Here is a 21,195-nt window from a genome sequence, read left to right on the forward strand (position 1 = left end):
AGTTTTTTAAACTAACCAAGAGCAGAGAGATCTCAAATGACAGATCTCATCTATAATTAAGCTAAGAAGAAGGTACTTACCAAGAATGTTAAGTAATCTTCCTGGAGTTGATAAATATGTACTTCACATTGTATCATAATCTTAATTCATCTTATAATAAATATGTTAATAGTAGTTTGTTTAATACGTTTAATTGTTAAGTGTTTAATACATTATGGTTTTTACCATACAAGCTACAGACTATTTGGTGAAGCAGATTTACAAACCAGAAATAGTGTACATTCTAAGACATTCTTCCAGACGGATACTAAGTCTGCTGATTCCTGTTACGCATTCAAGTTGGGAGCAAATCAATTTGTAGACTCTGTCATCTTGTTGTCCCTGTATGCTTTAAATCACATGAAGAGGGTCCCTGTCTCTTTCTGACAGGATAATATTAATCTTATTTTCCAAGTGAGCACCCAGCATATCTCGAAGATCAGAAAGAAAACCTCGTTCAGTGTTGCTATGTTCACAGAGGATGACATTTATTCCTTGGGATGCAGCATCCAGAATATCATGATGGGACATCTCACCTGCCAACAAAGGAAAGAGCAAATACTTAAGTATTAGACACAGAGTCTGTGGAATGCTGAACCATAACTGCAGAAACACCAAGAATTCATCGTGTAAAAAGCAGAACTTTACACATAAATCTAGAAAGTAATGTACAGGTTTCTTAGGTGTCTTCCAATTTAGAAAGAGACAGATCATCCCAATGAGAATTCCAAATTCTTCCTCCTTGGCAGACTCAGACAAGAATCTAAACTCCCGTATGCAATAGCATCTAATACCGCCAGAACCAGATCTACAAGAACACCCATTCAAAATGTTTCCATAAGAAGATAAACGAGTACTGCTAAGTCAACTGGGGCTTTCAGAAAATTTCTCATCTATATCAATATCAAATAACAAAATATCTCCAGAAAATCCTAGGTATAGTTCCCAAACACTTCTTTATGCTTTGTGAACACCAAAATCTTCAGTATCGGCTCTAATAAGGATAAAACAAGCTTAAGGTTACTTCTAAATTAAAGACAAAGTAAATAAATAAATAAATAAATAAATAAATAAATACAGGGTATTTATTTTCCTTTAACTTAGGCAAAATTCCTAGAAATTCTGAAGTTGCTGGTAGAAGAGGAGCTCCTCTTTTGTAAAAAGGTTTAAAAAAACTCCAGTGTTCTGTATTTTTTGTAATGTGTATTTAGAGAAGAAGCACAAGCACATGCATGGGTGGTGCAGAGAGAATCTCAAGCAGGCTCTGTGCTGTCAGCGCAGAGCCCCACAGTACAATCTCACTGTTCATGAGATCTTGACCTGAGCCGAAATTAATAGCCAAGACGTTTAACTGACTGAGCCACCCAGGTGCCCCAATAGTTGCTTTTTCCTATTTTAGAGAGAGTGTGTGTGTACGCAAGGGAGGGGCAGGATAGGGAATCCCAAGCAGGCTCCATGCTCATTGCAGAGTCCAACAGGGCTTGATCCCATGACCCTGGGATCATGACTGAGGCAAAATCAAGAGCCAGATGTTCAACTGACTGAGCCACCCAGGTGCCCCCTCAAGTGTCTTGAATTTTTTAAAAACACTATTTGTGAATTTGAGGACTTCTGATTTTACAGCAAAAATACACAATTTAGCTTGTTCATAACAAGTCTAATTTTGAAATATGTTTAGAGCCCTGAAAACATCAAAAAATAAGGTTCTTAGGGAAAGGTTCAATCCTCCACGCTTTCCTGCTCCCCAATACATGTCATTTCATATATGGGATATTTTTTATTCAATAATCTTTTAAAATATCTTAATCTGTAATAGTAAAGGTAATAGTAAATAGTAAAGGTAATAGTAAAGGTAAAAATAGTAAAGGTAAATAGGAAAGTAAAAAGAAGAAAGATACTAAGGGGCCCAGTTAGAAGCCATGCTTCAGGAGAGACAAGTCTGGTGACCTGGACAATTATAAATGCTGTGAGGAGAAGGCATGAAAGGCAGGGCAGGGACAGGGGGATCTGCAAAGACTCTGTACTAGCTGAAGGCAAAGGGAAGAAAAGCCTAGCTTAGGAGGGTAGCTGTGGGAAAGAAGCAAATGAGAATTTATATTTACAAGGAGCAAATCTGCTGGTCTTTCTAGGATACTACCCTTAACACCCTGATACTACCATGTTACACTCAGAATAAGGGTGATGAACATCAGGGGAGGCCTATATGCACCTTTGACCTGGTGCTTTTCATCCCTAAAGTTATACTCAAAGCGACGCCTCACAGATCATAGACATCTAAGGTCAGCCAAATAAGAAGATACTTTCTATTTCCCCAAGTAACCAGATAGGAAGGCTATTTTAACAATTTTGAACTGCATGAATTTATCTTATGCACATATTGCTTAAAAGTGTAAACAAAGAAAACTAGGGGTGCCTGGGTGGCTCAGTGAGTTGAGTGTCTCTTGATTTTGGCTCAGGTCATGATCCCAGGGTCATGGGATGGAGTCCCACATCAGGCTTCATGCAAAGTATAGAGCCTGCTTAAGATTCTCTTTCTCTTCCTCTGCCCCTCCCTCCCACTTGTGCACTCTCTAAAAACAAAGAATAATTAAAAACAAAAACATTTTAAAAGTCTCTTTCAAGCCTATTAAAAAAAAAGAACTAGTTTTAAGAAAGTCATTATTTATAAGGAAATAATCACATCCCCCAAATTTAGAGATATACCACAAAACAAATGGCCTATACTCTTCAAAAATGTCAATGCTCTGGACAGAGCCGAGAAACTCTTCTAGATGCAGTGTGTGCTCACAGATTAGGTATCAATCAGAAAAAGATACGCAATTCTAATCATTTGGCAAAATTTAAATATAGACTACATATTAAGTAAGTGTCTTAACAATCCTAAATTCCTGTATTTGATCATTGGTCATAAAAGAAAATGTCCTTAGTTCTTAGGAGATATATGCTGATGTTTCTGGGATAAAAGGTCATGTATGAAATTTATTACAAAATGGTTTCGGGGGAAACACATAAATAGAAATATATTTATATGCACACCCATAGATATATATTTATACACATACACACACAGAATATGTATGTAACACAGAATATGCAAATGTAGCAAAATACAACCATTAGTGTACAAAGTGCCTCCAAATCTTCTGAATGATGGGCCTTGTACCTATTAGATGTTACCCTCAAGGACAGAGTATAAAGCTGAACAATTACCATCTGATAGAAATGCATACTGGAGGTTAAAGAGAAAGCAACAGGAGGGGCACCTGGGTGGCTCAGGCAGCTGAGTGTCCAACTCTTGATTTCAGCTCAGATCAGGATCCCAGGGTCTTGGAAATGAGCCCCACGTCAGGCTCTGTACTGACTGTGAAGCCTGCTTAAGATATTCTCTCTCTCTCTCCCCCTTTGCCCCTCTGCCCCTCTCCCCTGCTCATTCTCGCTCTAAAATTAAAAAATGAAGAATTAAAAAAAAAAAAACGATAAAGCAATAGTAATTGGAGAGGAAGGCATGACCATCAGGGCAGGAGCCAGACAGTGTCAGAAAAAGCTTCTCAGAGGAGGTATCTTGAGCTTATCACTAGAAGTAAAGGGCAAGGAAGGCATTCTAGCCAGAGAAAACAGCAGAAGGCTGCATGAAAGAGGATGAATGTTCAGGCCTGACCAGGACACGTGAAGGAAACCACTAAAGACTTTTTAGCTAGGATAATATTATATACCATCAAATTTGTACTTTTGAAAAAAAAGTTAATTTGAGGGTTGTATGTGGAAGACTTAAGATTAGATTTAAGTATTTCATGTAGAAGATGATGCTTGAATAGAGATAAAAGGAAAGGCTCTATAAAGATTCTGGATGGGGTGCCTGTGTGGCCTAATTGGTTGAGCATCCAACTCTTGATTTCGGCTCAGGTCATTATCTCATGGTTCATGGGTTCAAAAATAAATAAACCTTAAAAAAAAAAGATTCTGGAGCTAGAACTGATAGGAACTAATGATTGGCTTTAGTGGCTTTAGCTAAGGTGGAAAGGTAGAAAGTGTCCCATTAACAGACATGAAATCTATGAGAATGTTTAGGAAGAACACAGGTTAAATAAATACTGAACACAAGTTTTTAAGATAATCTAACAGTAAATTGTTTAATGACTTTTTTTCCCTCTAAAAGAATATGGTTTAAATTTACTAGTAAAAAAATAAATAAAAAAAAAAATAAAAGAATACGGTCTATCTCCAATTTCAGTGCAGTTCCTATTTAGTTCAGGTTCAAACAACAGGTATTAGATCCATCTATATGCCGGTGCTGGCTTAAAAACCTGTTTTTTTTTTTTTCCTTATAAAAAATAAAGCTGGGAATGATACACACAAAAAAGAAAAGGAGACCCAGAGGCTATCGTACCTGTGAGGTAAAGGTCAGCCTCTACCCCCTGCAGCACGGTGCTCCCAGAACCAGCACACAGGGCCACGACTCTGACTGGAGACTCTTCAAAATAAAGGAAACAAGAGACCAACACATTACAATTCCCCTTCATTTTAATATTATAATTTGTATCAATAATCTTTCACATAATGCAGACTTTACTCCTGGTCTCATTACCAGTAAATGAACTTTGCTTACTGAATTTAAAAAAATAATAAAACACATCTTCATATAGACAGATGATTCTTTGGTATTGCAAAAATAACCCAATACAGGGCTATTAATTCCTTCAAACAGACATAGCTGTGCACAAGCCCACATAAGGCTGGTAAAGTGACCATCCTGGTTTTCCAGGCAACAGCAAGAGATAGGCAGGTACCAGCTCCTTCTCAGGTGAGGGACTAAAAGGGCTAGTTATAGGAATGCTACAAACTCATTTGACATGTATTTTTAAATATCATATTTAACTCAAAAGAACAACCTCTGCAGAGTTGCTGTAGAGTAAAATAACAGAAACTTTGAAGCCCAAATCCAACAAGTATTTAGCACTTAAGGCTTCTAGAATGGACACTTCATTACTGGTCATTCCATCAGTGGTATTTTGAGAGAGAGGCTGAGGGTGCCCTCTGCATGGAGAGCTCTGGGACCCCCTGGCCTATACCTATTTCAGGTACAGCTGTGCTGCCAGGGTGCCCCCCGTGCAAAGCACTCAGGTTCCCCCCCACCAGTCCATGCCTCACCTCAGCTCCACAGAGCGCACACAGCACCCTGGAACACTTGGCTTACATCCACTTCAGCTTCAGTTATCCTGCCAAGGCATTCTCTGAGAGCCTTAGGACCACCCCAGTCCATGCCCACTTTAGCTCCAACCATCCCACTAGGGCAGCTCCAGCACAGAGTGCCCTGGGAGTCTGCCCATGCCCAACACCATTCCAGCCAACCAAAGTCACCAGGCACACAGTCTACTCAGGGATGACCACACATAAGACCATTCCTTCAAGTTGGGGAGAAGCAGCTGTTCCGCATAATTCATAGAAGTGAACACAGAAAGTCAAGCAAAATGAGAAGACAGAAGACAGAAGAATATGTTCCACATGAAAGAATAAAATGAAACTTCAGAGAAAGAACTAAATGAAACAGGGAGAAGTAATACTCCAGGTAAAGAGTTTAAGGTAATGGTCATAAAGATGCTCACCAGACTGGAGAGAAGAGTGGAAGAACTCAGTGAGAACTTCAACATAGAGACAGAATTTTTTTTTTTTTAAAAAACCTATCAGGGTACCTGGGTAGCTCAGTTGGCTGAGCATCAACTTTGGTTCAGGTCATGATCTCGCGGTTTGTGAGTTCAAGCCCCACAATGGGCTCACTGCTCTCAGTGCAGAGCCTGCTTCAGATCCTGTGTCCCTCTCTCTCTGCCCATCCCCCACTTGTGCTCTCTCAAAAATAAACAAAACATTAAAAAAAAACCTACCAGAAATGGAGAATATAACTGCAATGAAAAATACATTAGAGGGAATTAACAAATGCAGAACAGATCAGTGATCTGAAAAACTGATAATGGAACACAGCCAACCTGAACAGAAAAAGAAAAAAAAAAATTTAATGAGGATAGGTTAAGGGATCTCTTCAACATCAAGTGAACAATCATAGCATATATCGGTCTCAGAAGGAGAAGAAAGAAAAAGGCAGAAAATTTATTTGAAGAAATAACAGTTGGGAAGCCTGGGTGGTTCAGTCAGTTGAGCGTCCAATGTCAGCCCAGATCATGATCTCACAGTTTCTGAGTTCGAGCCCCATGTTGGCTTTGCACTGACAGCACAGAGTCAACTTTAGATCCTGTCTCCTTCCCTCCCTCTCTCTCTCTGCCTCTCTCCCACTCATGCTTGCTCTGTCTCAAAAATAAACATTAAGAAAAAATTTAATAAAAAATAAAAATAAATTTAAAAAAGAAAGAAAGAATAGCTGAAAACTTCCCTGACCTGGAGAAGGAAACACAGAGAGTCCAAACAAGACACACCCAAGGAGATCCACACCATGACACATAATAACTGAAATGTCCAAGACTAAAGATAGAGAATTTTAAAAGAAGTAACTGAGAAGCAAAAAGTTATTTATATGGAAAACTCTGGAAGGCTATCAGCTGATTTTCAGCAGAAATTTTGCAGGCCAAAAGGGAATGTATCATGATATATTCAAAATGCTAAAAGGAAAAAAACCCACCATCAAGAATAATCTACCCAGGGAGTACCTGGGTGGCTCAGTTGGCTAAGCATCCAGCTCTTGACTTCAGCTCAAGTCATGATCTCATGGTTTCGTGGGTTCAAGCCCCACATTAGGCTCCATGCTGACACTGCGGAGCCTGATTGAGATTCTGTCTCCCTCTCTCTGCCCCTCCCCTGCTCATGTGCTCTCTCTCTCTCTCAAAAAAAAAAAAAAAAAAAAAAAAAGAATAATCTACCTAGCCAGATTATCATTCAGATTTGAAGGAGAGATAAAATGAGTTTCCCAGAAAAGCAAAAGTTAAAGGAGTTCATCACCACTACACCAGACTTACAACAAATGTTAAAGAACTTCTTTTAAGTAGAAAAGAAAAAGCCATAATTAGGAAATAGTTATGAATAAAAAGATGTAAAATATGATGCCACACACAACATGAGGGAATAAAAAACAAGTCCTTTTAAAAGGTGTTCCAACTTGGGGTGCCTGGGCAGCTCAGTCAGTTGAGCATCTGACTTCAGCCCAGGTCATGGTCTCATGGTTTGTGAGTTCAAGCCCCACATCAGGGTCTCTGCTGTCAGCACAGAGCCCGCTTCAGATGCACTGTCTCCCTCTCTCTTGGCCCCTCCACTGCGTGTGCGCGCTCTCTCTCTCAAAAATAAACATTAAAAAAAAAAAAAAAAAGGTGTTCGAACTTAAGTGACCATCAATTATAGATGGCTATATATTTAGGGTCCTATAGAGAAACTTTCTGGTAACCACAAACACAAAAATCTGTAACAGATCCACAAAAACTGAAAAGAAAGCAAGCCAAGCATAACACTAAAGAAAATTACCAGTGACAAGGAAAGGGAACAAGAGAAGAAAAAAGGAACAGAAAAGAACTACATAAATAACCAGAAAACAATTAACAAAATAAAAATAAGCACATACCTATCAGTAATTACTTTAAATGTAAATGGTGTAAATGCAACAATCAAAAAATATAGGATGAAGTGAGTCTCTTGTAGGCAGCATATAGAAGGGTCTGTATTTTATCACTTCAGACCTAAAGATACATACAAACTGAAGGAAAAGGGATGGAAGAAGATTCCATGCAAATGAAAGCAAAACAAAACAAAGGTAGCAATACAAAATAGACTTTAAAACAAAGATGTAACAAGAGAGAAAGAAGGCATTACATAATGGTAAAGAAATCAATGCAAAAGAGGATATAACAATTATAAATATCTCTGCACCCAACATTGGAGCACCTAAATACATAAAACAAGTATTAACAAATATAAGCAGAAAGTTTGACCGTACTATCATAACAGTAGGAGACTTTAACACCTACTTATATTGATGGATAAATCATCCAGGCAGAAAATCCATAAAGAAACAGTGTCTTTGGACAACACATTAGTGTTAGCAGATATATACAGAACATTCCATCCCAAAACAACAGAATATACCTTCTTTTCAAACGTACACGGAAGATTCTCCAGGATAAAACATGTTAGGCCAAAAAAGAAGTCTCAATCGGGGCGCCTGGGTGGCTCAGTCTGTTGAGCGTCCAACTTCGGCTCGGGTCATGATCTCACGGAGTGTGAGTTCAAGCCCCGCATCGGGCTGACAGCTCGGAGCCTGGAGCCTGCTCTGGATTCTGTGTGTGTGTCTCTCTCTCTGCCCCTAACCCACTTGCATTCTGTCTCTGTCTCTCTCAAAAATAAATAAAACATTTAAAAAGAATTAAAAAAAATAAGTCTCAATAAATTTGTGAAGACTAAAATCATATCATGCATCTTTTCCAACCACAATGGTAGGAAACTAGAAATCAATCACAAGAAAAAAACTGGAAAAAACGACAAACATGTGGGAGCTAAACAACCAATGTGTCAACAAAGAAATCAAAAAATACAGAGACAAATGAAAATGAAAACATGATGGTCCAAAATCTTTGGGACACAGCAAAAGCAGTGAAAGGAAAATTTACAGTGATACAGGCCTACCTCAAGAAACAAGAAATATCTGAACAATCTAACCTTACATCTAACAGAACGAGAACAACAACAAAACCCAAGGTTAGTGGAAGGAAATAAAAGATCAGGACAGAAATAAATGAAATACAGACTAAAATAAAAAAAAAAACAATAGAAAAGACAAGGAAACGAAGAGCTGTTTCTTTGAATAAACAAAAATTGATAAACCTTTAGCCAGACTTATCAAGAAAAATAGAGAGGACCCAAATTTAAAAAATCAGAAATGAATGAAGTAACAACTGACAAAACAGAAATCCAAAGAGACTACTATGAAAAAATATGCCAACAAACTGAACAACCTAGAAGAAATAGATAAACTCTTGGAAAAACACAATCTTCCAAAATTGAATCAGGGATTAATAGAAAATCTAAACAGACTGGGGCACCGGTGTGGCTCAGTCAGTTGAGTGTCCGCTTCTTGATTTCAGCTCAGGTCATGATCCCAGGGATGTGGGATCAAGTCCCATGATGGACTGAGAGTGGAACCTGCTTAAGATTCTCTCCCTTCCTCTGCCCCTCTCCCCACTGATGCACACACTCTCTCTCTAAAGTAAAAACAAATAAAATCTGAACAGACCAATTCAATGAAATTTAATGGGTAATCAAAAAACTCCCAACAAATACAAGTCTAGATATATAGATAAATTTACCAAACAAGGAAGATTTGATAGGTATTCTCCTTCAACTATTCCAAAAAATCGAAGAGGAAGGAAAGCTTCAAATACATTCTACAAGGTCAGCATTACCCTGATACCAAAACTAGACAAAGACACTCCCAACCTACAGGCCAATATCCCTGGTGAATGATGCAAAAATCCTCAACAAAATACTAGCAAACCACATTCACCAATACATCCACCACAACCAAACTGAATTAATTCCAAGGACACAAGGATGATGCTTCAATATTCAGAATATCAATGTAAAACACATTAACAAAGGATAAAAATCATATGACCATCTCAATAGGGGCAGAACAGGATAAAATTCAACATCTGTTCATGATAAAAACCTCAAAGTGGGTTTAAAGGAAACATACCTTTAATAGGAACAAGACAAGAATGCCCACTCTTGCCACTGGAAGTCCTAGTCATAGCAATCAGACAATAAAAGGCATCCAAATTGTTAAGGAAGAAGTGAAACTCTATTTGCAGACAACATAATAGTATACACAAGAAAACCCCAAGACTCCACCAAAAGTAATAATAAATGAATTCAATAATGTTGCAAAATACAAATTAATACACAGGAATCTGTTGCATTTCTATACACTAATAACGAAATAGCAGAAAGAGAAATTAAGAAAACAACTCCATTTACAACTGCACCAAAAAGAATAAAATAGGAATAAACTCAACCAATGAAGTCAATGTCCTATACTCTGAAAACTATAAAACACTGATGGAAGAAATTGAAGGTAACACAAAGAAATGCAAAGATATTCCACTATCATGGATGTGATGAATTAATATTGTGAAAATGTCCATACTACCGAAGCAATCTACAGATTCAGTGCAATCCCTATCAAAATACTAACAGTAGTTTTTACAGAACTGGAACAAATAATACTAAAATTTGTATGACTGCACAAAAGACCCTGAACATTGAAAGCAATCTTGAGAAAGAACAAAGCAGGAGGCATCATCATACTACCCAATTTCAAGATATACTACAGGGACACCCGGGTGGCTCAGTCGGTTAAGGGTCCAACTCTTGATTTCAGCTCAGGTCATGATTACACAGTTCATGGGATTGAGCCTCACATCAAACTCTGTGCCAACAGCGCAGAGCCTGCTTGGGATTCTCTTTCTCCCTCTGCCCCCTCCCCTGCTCATTCTCTGTCTCTCTCTCTCTCCCTCAAAATAAACATACGTTAAAAACAAGATATACTACAAAGGTTTAATAATCAAAAATGTATTGTGCTGGCATAAAAATAGACATATAGATCAATGGAACAGCTGAGAAATATACCCCCATTTATATATGGTCAATTAATCTTCAACAAAGGAGGCAAGAATATCCAATGGGAAAAAGTCTCTTCAACATATGGTGTTGGAACAATCCTAAAGTTTGTATGGAACCACAAAAGACCCGAATAGCCAAAGTAATGTTGAAAAAGAAAACCAAAGCAGGAGGCATCACCATCACAGACTTTAGCCTCTAGTACAAAGCTGTAATGATCAAGACAGTCTGGTATTGGCACAAAAACAGACACACAGACCAATGGAATAGAATAGAGAACCCAGAATTGGATCCACATATGGCCAACTAATCTTTGACAAAGCAGGAAAGAGTATCCAGTGGAAAAAAGACAGTCTCTTTAGCAAACGGTGATGGGAGAACTGGACAGCAACATGCAGAAGAATGAAACTGGACCACTTTCTTACATGATACACAAAAATAAACTCAAATGGACGAAAGACCTAAATATGAGACAGGATACCATCAAAACCCTAGAGAAGAAAACAGGCAACAACCTCTTTGACTTCAGTCCCAGTAACTTCTTACTTGGTATGTCTCCGAAGGCAAGGGAAATAAAAGCAAAAATGAACAATTAGGACCTCATCAAGATAAAAAGCTTCTACACAGCAAAGGAAACAATCAACAAAACTAAAAGGCAACCAACAGAATGAGAGAAGATATTTGAAAATAACATATCAAATAAAGGGTCAGTATCCAAAATCTATAAAGAACTTGCCAAACTCAACACCCAAAAAACAAATAATCCAGCGAAGAAACGGGCAGAAGACATGAACAGACACTTTTCCAAAGAAGATATCCAGATGGCCAACAGACACATGAAAAGATGTTCAACATCATTCATCATCAGGGAAATACAAATCAAAACCACACTGAGATACCACCTCACACCAGTCAGAGAAGCTAAAATTAACGCAGGAAACAACAGATGTTGGCGAGGATATGGAGAAACGGGAACCCTCTCGCACTGTTGGTGGGAATGTAAACTGGTACAGCCACACTCTGGAAAACAGTGCAGAGGTTCCTCAAAAAATTAAAAATAGAATTACCCTACAACCCAGCAATAGCACCACTAGGAATTTATCCAAAGGATATAGGAGTGCTGAATCACAGGGGCATATGTACCCCAATGTTTACAGCAACGCTATCAATAGCCAAATTATGGAAAGAGCCCAAATGTCCATCAAGTGATGAAAAGATAAAGATGTGTTTTATATACACAATGGAATGAATACTACCTGGCAATGAGAAAGAATGAAATCTTGTCATTTGCAACAACATGGACGGAACTGGAGGGTATTATGCTAAGTGAAATAAGTCAGTCAGAGAAAGACAGATACATATGTTTTCCCTCATATGTGGAATTTGAGAAACTTAACAGAAGATCATGGGGGAAGGGCAGGGGGAAAAATAGTTTCAGACAGAGAGGGAGGCAAACCATAAGAGACACTTAAATAGAGAACATACTGAGGGTTGATGGGGAGAGGGGAAAATGGGTGATGGGCATTGAGGAGGGCACTTATTGGGATGAGCACTGGTGGTGTATGTAAGGAATGAATCATGGGAATCTACTCCCGAAGCCAAGAGCACACTGTATACACTGTATGTTAGGTAACTTGACAATAAATTATATTTTAAAAATAAATAAATAAAAGAAAAAAAAATAAAGTTGGTTATCAATAGAAAAAACAAAGAAACAAATGGTGTTGGGTAAAGTGGACAGCTATATTCAAAAAAATGAAAATGGACAGCTTTCTTATACCATACACAAAAATAAACCCAAGACAGTTTAAAAACCTAAATATGAGCCCTGAAACCATAAAACTCCTACAAGAACACATAAGCAGTAATTTCTCTGACACCGGCCTTAGAAATACTTTTCTGGATAGGTCTCCTCAGGGAAGGTACACAAAAGCAAAAATAAACTATTGGGACTACACCACAATAAAAAGCTTTTGAACAGCAAAGGAAACCATCAACAAAATGAGAAGGCAATTTGCTCAATGGGAAAAGATATTTGCAATGATATATCCAATGACAGGCTTACATCCAAAATATATATAGAACTTCTACAACTCAACACTATAAAAAAACAAATAATCCAATTTAAAAATGGGCAGAAGACCTGAAAAGACATTTTTCCAAAGACATATAGATGGCCAAAAGACACATGAAGAGATGCTCAACATCGCTAATCATCAGGGAAATGCATACCAAAACCACAGTGAGAGATCACCCACACTTCTCAGACTGGCTGAAAACAAAAAGACAAGAAATACCAAGTGTTGGCAAGGATGTGGAGAAAAAGGAACCCTCATGCACTGCTAGTGGGAACATTACTAAGTGCAACCACCGTGGGAAACAGTATGGAGGTTCCTCAAAAAATTAAAAACAGGAATACATATGACCCAGTAATTACACTACTGGATATTTACACACAGAAAATAAAAACACTAACTTGAAAAGATATATGCACCCCTATGTTTACTGCAGTATTTAAAAGCCAAAAACCAAGACTACAAGACTCGGAAACTGCAGTGGATCACTTGGCACGTTGCTGTAAAATGCCATCAGTATTATAAAATAGAATACTTGCATTGTAATTGGAATAATAAAAACTTCCAGCGCCCTTCCTGGCCCATGGTAGGACTGTGCTTCATGCCCTGACTTGTGCTCAAAATGTGATTCATTCTAGACAATGATTTGAACAGAAAATGTATCATTTCTGGGTTAATGTTTAACTGATGGTCCAAGACCATCCAAAACTCCCCCTCTGCAACAGCAATCAGTGTACGATGAGTAGACTTCTCCTGCTGACTTGAAATGAACATGGAGTAGGAGTGAGACATAAATCTTCCTTGAGCCAAATGAGATGTACACCACAGCATAACCTAGCCCACCTGGATTGATAAAATAAATCAGTCAGCCCCCCGTGAACTAACATGTTTCCTGTCACATTACTACAACCCAAACCATCAACTTTTGCCCAAATACTATGTAATACTACATTATTAGTAGGTACACTGGACAAATAAATGGGTCATATTTACCTAAGGTCCTTCCTACCCCAAGAGCAAGGCGAACATGAGCTAGTTTAAGGTGCCTTTTGATTCGCTCAATCATGGTTGCCAAGGAAGCAGGCTCATCCAGTGTGCACAACCGTCCCATCCCAGTTTGCGGAAGTGGAGGCTGAAGAGAAACACAAGTTAGAAAAACTGTCCATCTCAGTCCTAGAAAACATACAGCAAATACTGAGATCAATAAAACATGCACACTGTGAGCTTACTACAGCCAGGTCCCGGTTGAAGTTCAAGGATGCAAGCCTGACAAAAACATTCTCTGACTTCTAGGAGCTCAGTCTCCTGAGAGGCAAATGTTTAGATAACTAATCACAATAAAAGTGTTTAAATACAAGACAGGAACCATTTTATGGGAGCACAAAGAAATGACAAAATAAATGAGCTGGGACTTGGGGTGGGGATACTTGGAGAAAGTGGAACCAAAGGTTTTGCAAAAACGTAGGCCTCCCAGACCAGAAAAAAGTAAAAAAATGTATAATAATAATAATAATGTGATTTCAAGTATAGTGTGGTAGGAAAGGGATAGGGTGAGATGTGGAAAGGTACGAGCTCAGAGCGGTTCCAAGAGCAGACGCTACAGCTGATGTGCAGAGCAAGGGATGGAGACAGAGGCCATGGCCAGTACACTATGAGAAAAAGCATGGACTGTCGCCCTTCCGGTGCCCACTAGGGAGACTACTCTTCTTTTGTTACCTGGGATAGGAGAGTTTCAACTACTGTGGTGACAAAGCACAACTTTTCAACTACTGTGGTGACATAGAGAAGAGAAACACTCTATAGATTTGGGGACAGAATCAGCAGGCATGGATTTATGAGAGGCAAGGGAGAGCTGTGTTAACTTGGAAAATCAGGCAGAAGATGATGCCACCAATGAAATAGAAAAAAGTAATATTCAAAGGGGAGATGTGGGAATAAGGTCAATATTTGTATATACTAAATTATATGTGGGATCCATTAAGTGGAACAGAGAGTTCCAGGAAATATGGGTTCATTTTTTTAAGTTTTTACCTTAAGAAAGCATTCTGAGTCAGAAAGTAAAGATGCAGAAATCACCATATGAATAGCTGTCAAGTTAAAGGAGCAAATAGAATGGTCCAGGCAGAGGGTATAAAAGAGATAGAACCTGTAACCGAGTCTCTAACCCTAAAAAGTACTATATGATACTGGGTTTCAACCATACTTCAATAAAAAAAAAATTAAAAAAAAAAACTACTACACTGGGGCACCTGAGTGGCTCAGCTGGTTAAGCGTCCAACTTCGGCTCAGGTCATGATCTCATGGGGGGGGTTCGAGCCCCACGTCAGGCTCTGTGCTGACAGCTCAGTGCCTGGAACCTGCTTTGGATTCTGTGTCTCCCTCTGTCTCTGCCCCTCTCCCACTCACACTCTGTCACTCTCTAAAAAAAATAAACATTTAAAAAAATACACACAAAAAAACCACACAATACTACACTTCTATAACCTGAATGTGTCTGCCCCTGCACAAATTCCTATGTTGAAATCCTAACCCCCAAAGATGATGGTATTAGCAGGTGGAGCCCTTAGGGGGTACTTAAGTCATGAGAGGGGAGCCCACATGACTGGAATTAGTTTATAAAACAGATTCCAAGAGATATCCTTAGTGCTTCCCATTACGTGAGGACACAGAGGGAAGGTACCGATGATGAATCAGGAAGTGGACCGTCTCCAGATACCACTCCAAATCTGTCAGCACCATAATCTTGGGAATTCTCAGGCTCCAGAATTGTGAGACATAAATTTCTGTTGCTCATAAGCTATCCAGTCCAGGGTATTTTGTTATAACAGCCTGAATGAACTAAAACCTCTACCAACACTTTTCCATTCCTGGAATGTCTCCCTTTCTCAGTACAGTATATTTTCCAGGGTATCTTATGCCCTCAACACTACCTTGTGCTTCTTTAGGTAACAGTTGACAGTGTGTTGATATAACAACATACAAATGAATTTGCCAAACAAAAATGCACAGTATATATTTTTATTACCTTCTCCAGTAACAGAATTTCAGTCTTCTGATAGAATTGTCTGTTCTGGGAAAGAAAAGCCATCACCTGTAACAAAGCCTCCTGACTACAATTCAGACTAATCCGTGTTTGTTCTTCATCATCAGTCCTATTAAAAAAAAAAAAAAATCACTTGCTGTTCTAGGATGAATATAAGTAAAACATATTATAAACAATCCACATTTTACAACCTCCTATAATTAAGATTAGATTTACATGAAATTTAGGGGACGCCTGGGTGACCCAGTCAGTTAAGCCTCTGACACTTGGTTTCAGCTCAGGTCATGATCTCAGTTTGTGGGTTCAAGCCCTGCATCAGGATCCTTGCTGACAGACAGAGTCTGTTTGGGATTCTCTCTCTCCCTCTCTCTCTGCCCCTACCCCACTTGCACTCACTCTCTCTCAAAATAAACAAACTTAAAAAAAAAAAAAAAAAGATTTACATGAAATTTAGGTTGCAATCCCAAACCATTTTCAAGAATACTTTTTTTTTTTATTTTTTTATGTTTATTTCTGAGACAGAGAGAGACAAAGCATGAGCAGGGAGGGGCAGGGAGGGAGGGAGGCACAAAATCTGAAGCAGGCTTCAGGCTCTGATCTGTCAGCACAGAGCCCAACGTGGGGCTCGAACTCACAAACTGCGAGATCATGACCTGAGCCGAAGTTAGTCGCTCAATCGACTGAGCCACCCAGGTGCCCCAAGAATAGTATTTCTCAAGGGACACCTGGGTGGCTCAGTCGGTTAAGTTTCAAGATTCTTGACTTCTGCTCAGGACATGATCTTTCAGTTTGTGAGTTCCAGACCCCAGTCAGGCTCTGTGCTGACACTGCGGAGCCTGCTTGGGATTCTCTCTGTGCCCTTCCCCTGCTCGTGTTCTCTCTCGCTCTCTCTCTCAAAATAAGTAAACTTAAAAAAATTAAATTAAATAAATAAAAATATTTTTCAAACTTCAGCATGTATCCAAATCTCCTTGTAGACTTATTAAAATAGAATGTTGAGCTCCACCCCACCTCCCCAGTTTCAGATTCAGTAGATCTAGGTGGGGTCTTAGAATTTACCTAACAAGTTCCAGGTGATGCTGATATTGCTGGTTCAGGGACCTCAATTTGAAACTACTATTCTAGAACTGTTCCTAATCCCAGGTATGCATCAGAAATCTGCTAGCTTCTTAAAATGATAGCTACTGGACCCTTCTACAGATCCAGTGAAATAGAACTTCTATGAATGGGCCAAAGCAAATCGAATTTTTTTCCCAAATGAAGGGCTTTTTATTTTTGAGAGAGAGAAAATGCGCGCGCACGCACGCACGCACAAGCTCGGGGCAAGGGCAGAGAGAAAGGGAGATAGAGGATCCAAAGCAGGCTCCAAGCTGACAGCAGTAAGACCGATGTGGGGCTCAAAGTCACAATCATGAGATCATGACCTGAGCCAAAGTTGGACACTCAACCAAGCCACCCAGGTGCCCTCAAACTGAATTTTTTTAAGGCCCAAAGAAGTTAATTTTTCAAACCACTGAAACAAGAATCTCCTGGACAGATTTTCAGGCAAACCCCATTCTAATTACATAGCTTTAGGATGAAGCCAACATTCTGCAGGGGGTCTTGAATGACCCTGAGAAGAAATGCCCTGAAGTGTCTCCAAAAACCCTGGCATCAGAAAAGTTTTGTATTTAACCATAAACTCTAAAAATATCATAGAATTCTAGAGCGAAAAGACACCTTAAAAGAATCTGGAAGAGTAGTTGTCAACACTGGAATCATCTGTAGAGCTTTGACAAGAAAAAGGGAAAAAGTGCCTGGACCCCAATCTAATCACAAAACCCAGATATCACCTGTAATAAGGAAAAACTAAAACCAAACTAAATGTGCATCAGTTTTAAAAAAGGGGGTAAGGCACCTAGGTGACTCAGTTGAGTGTCTGACTCTTGATTTCGGCTCAGGTCATGATCTCTTGGTTTAATGAATTAGGAGCCCCACATTGGGCTCTGCGCTGCCTCCTTGGGATTCTCTCTCTCCCTTTCTCTTTGCCCCTCCCCAGCTCACACTGTCTCTGTTTCTCTCAAAATAAATAAACTTTTTAAAAAAGGAAAAATCTCATTAGTTAGGAAGAGAAATGCTTAAAGAAAGTCCAGTAGATCCATAAGAAACACTACATAGCAGTTAAAGAGATCTTCTATACCTACATAGAAAGATCTCTAAGACCTCTTGTTCAGTAAAAGAGGCAAATGCAGCATGCCATTTAATTAAGAAAACAATAAAAAAAAAACCCACAAAAATCTGCATTTCTCCATGTTCCTGTATGTGTTTAGAAAGATACCCACTTCTCTGAAAACAAAGGAAAAGGTAACACGAATTGAAGATACTGGAAATGAGTAGAGGGAACAAGGAGGACTTTTACACTGTTTGAAATTTTCATGTGTATCTTTTTAATTTCAGTACTTACACAGTATTTCAATATGGTAAAAGACATCCATAACTGGAATCTATACAAAGTCCTGGAAATAATTTTTCTTGAGGTTTTTTAAATCCCTCAACACTATTAGAAAGCATTTGCAATAATTTTATTACAAGGTATCTACACCTAAAAACCACTCACAAGAGTCCCTTTTTGTTGCAGCCTGGAACACATCTCCATCTTCTTAAAGTTATTATATTCATCTTTGTTTTTTTAAACAATTATTAAGTTCCAGCTTTGTCTAACTTGTCTCTTAACATGCTTCAAAAGATGTTCGGATAAATTAGCTTCAAAGAAAATCCACTAAAGGCACCATTTTGATATCTCTGCCCTAAATAAATGATTGGCTTTATAAGAGGCACCTGAATGTCTTCTTCCATTAAAGTGTTTGAGAATCACTGATTTGCTTGAAACTGGTAAGAGTAAACCTATGTAATCAGTGAGTCAGTAGGGTTTATCTATATGCTATAAAAACCACCTTTCAACATTATCAGGGGAATTAGAAATGTTGTAAATAAAAGGCATAGTATAGTCCCTCCCACCTAGAAAATAGTAAGTGTTACTTGTCATTTTTATTGTTTCAGGAAAAAAAACCCATGGAAAAAAACCTACATGCAAATGAGAAGTATACTGCCTCGTAAACCCACCCTGGGGGGAAACAATTTGTTTCAGTTCACAATACTAGAGTTATAGAATTTACAAAGAAGATCCTTACAGATAAGTACACACAAAAAAGAAGAAAAATATATCATACCTAGTAGAAAAAGAAGTGATAGAAATATTTGCAATTTCTTTCACTGCAGAAATGACTTTGTCCAGGTGTTGGGTGGAGTTAACACTGAATTCTACTCTGTGCGTTCCCCCCGTTGGGTAGTTGGCAGCTTTGGAAGGATGTATGGGCCTGGAGGTGCAAACTCCTAGGAATAAAATTGTGTTGTTTTTTTTTTAATTAAAAAGATAAACTATTATGGGCAAAATTTTAAGAAATAAGCTTTTAGAAACTGATGTTTATATAATATGCACACATATATATATCCCTTACATATACATCCAAAAGTCCCCATAATCTAGTGATTTAGTATTGACATAAAATCAAATTTATTTTCAGAATTATTTTCCAGAAGACTGTTAAATACCACAAAAACTGGACTCATGAAGTTTTAGACGATACATAAAATTGTGACTGCTTACTAAATTTATTCAGGTAAATTATCATTCAGGTTGCAAATGCTCATAACCTACTTGACCACATTAATTCAGATTATGTCATCATAAAAGTTTCAACCCCAAATGAGTAAATGAAAATAACTAACTAAAAATAAAGCTAAAACACATAGGCTGAATTCCGTCATTGTGCTGGGCATGAGTAAGCATTCAGTGAAAATCTGATTTCTATCTAACTGACATACAAAGAATATCCTGGAGAGATCTGAGATTTCAGAGCTCAATTTAACAAGCACTTCTTGAATTTCTGGGTGCTAGGCACTGTGTCACGAGTGAGGACTCACAAAGCTCAGTCCAGCAATAAAGATTTCCTATGCTCTCCTTACTAAGGATGAAAATTTAATTTCTCAAATGCAATTTAATGGCCAGATTTCACAACATTTTTAAATATATAAAAATAGAATGGTACCCACATCTAAAGCAGTTAAAGTTCTACTAGAAAGACATTCTAAAATTTCAAAGCATTCGTAGGGAAAATATTAAACATGAAAGAAGAGGCTTCTCACCAAGCCCTTTAGCCAACCAGCTATTGACTCCCTGGGGTGCAGCATCATAGGCTGTGTGAGGAGAGTAAATACCAACTCTGTTTTCCAGAGCCTGAATCACCAGGCGCTCCTTCCATGTTTTCCAGGTTATGTGCGTCAAAGGTCGGAAAATAGGCGGATGGTAGGAGAGAATAAGATCCGACTTCTTTTGCAGCGCCTCCTCCATCACTTCCTCGGTCAAGTCATTGGTAAGGAAGAGTGTGTTTACAGTGTGTGGTGGGCTTGGTTCCACCAGTAATCCAACATTGTCCCAACTCTCAGCAAGTGAGAGGGATGCAAAGTCATTCAAGGAGGAAAGGAGAACCTTCAAATCCATGAAGGAACGGGAAGAACTGCAGATCAGGGAATGAACAAGCCGGATTGTTGTGGGAGTGAGGAGTACACGAGATAACATACAGAAATTAGGTAAAACTGGGATGCTTGGGTGGCTCAGTCAGTTGAGCGTCTGACTCTTGATTTCAGCTCAGGTCACGATCCCAGAGTTGTGGGATCGAGTTCTGCACTGAGCTCCCCACTGAGCATGAAGCCTGCTTAAGAGTCTCTCTCTCTGCCCCTCTCTCCGGCTTGCACACTAACAACAACAAAACAAAACAAAACAAAACGGAGAGAAGAAATCAGGTAAAATTGAGTATCTGAAGTCAATACCCAGGAAATGGTACACATGGTTACACTTTAAGCCTGGACCTTTGAGGTAGCAAAGCATATGAGCAAAAGAACTATAGTCACATATCCCTGGGTTCAAATACTGATTCTGCCACTTACCAGCACATGATACCTTAGGTAAGTCACTTAGCTTCTCTGAGGCTGTTTTCTCATTTACCAAATGGGAGCTACTATAACCAAAATCAAAGGCCATCCATAGAAGCAAATCAATTAAGATGTGTAAATCACCTAGCACAAGCCTGGTACATAGTACACATTCATCCCCACTTCCTCAGCCCCCAACACAAAGTTCTTTTTCTCCCCATCCTTGCTTCAACCACCCTCAACCCTTTTCCATTACTCTAAATACTATCTTTCCTTACAAGTTTCCTTCAACTTTTTATTTATTTTGACAGAGTCAGAGACAGTGCAAGTGGGGGAGGGGTGGGGAGAGGAATGGTGGGGGAGAAAGAAAGAGAGACTATCCCATGCTGTCAGCACAGAGCCCAACTCCGGGCTCTCACAAACTGGGAGATCATGACCTGAGCTGAAATCGTGTCGGAC

The 21,195-nt window shown here is 38.8% G+C and overlaps 1 protein-coding gene across 2 annotated transcripts; it reads right to left on the reverse strand.

Moving 5' to 3' along the window:
• Positions 1 to 163: 163 nt before the first annotated feature.
• Positions 164 to 20,477, reverse strand: NIF3L1 (NGG1 interacting factor 3 like 1). Of its 2 annotated transcripts, XM_047082552.1 has the most exons (6): positions 19,951 to 20,477; positions 18,975 to 19,137; positions 15,748 to 15,874; positions 13,716 to 13,854; positions 4,427 to 4,510; positions 164 to 575 (listed from the first exon to the last, which is right to left on the reverse strand). In XM_047082552.1, the coding sequence occupies exons 1-6, from the start codon at positions 20,381 to 20,383 to the stop codon at positions 391 to 393; spliced, it is 1,131 nt and encodes a 376-aa protein (XP_046938508.1). In that variant the 5' UTR covers positions 20,384 to 20,477; the 3' UTR covers positions 164 to 390. The 2 variants fall into 2 exon arrangements, with proteins under 2 accessions (XP_046938508.1, XP_046938509.1); XM_047082553.1 differs by lacking the exon at positions 13,716 to 13,854 and having other exon boundaries at positions 489 to 575.
• Between the last annotated feature and the right edge of the window lie 718 nt (positions 20,478 to 21,195).

The sequence above is a fragment of the Lynx rufus genome, unplaced genomic scaffold (genome assembly GCF_022079265.1).
Source record: "Lynx rufus isolate CCGP_SWC_20201006 ecotype Redwood Valley unplaced genomic scaffold, mLynRuf1.p SCAF_2, whole genome shotgun sequence".
NCBI classification, from domain to species: domain Eukaryota; kingdom Metazoa; phylum Chordata; class Mammalia; order Carnivora; family Felidae; genus Lynx; species Lynx rufus.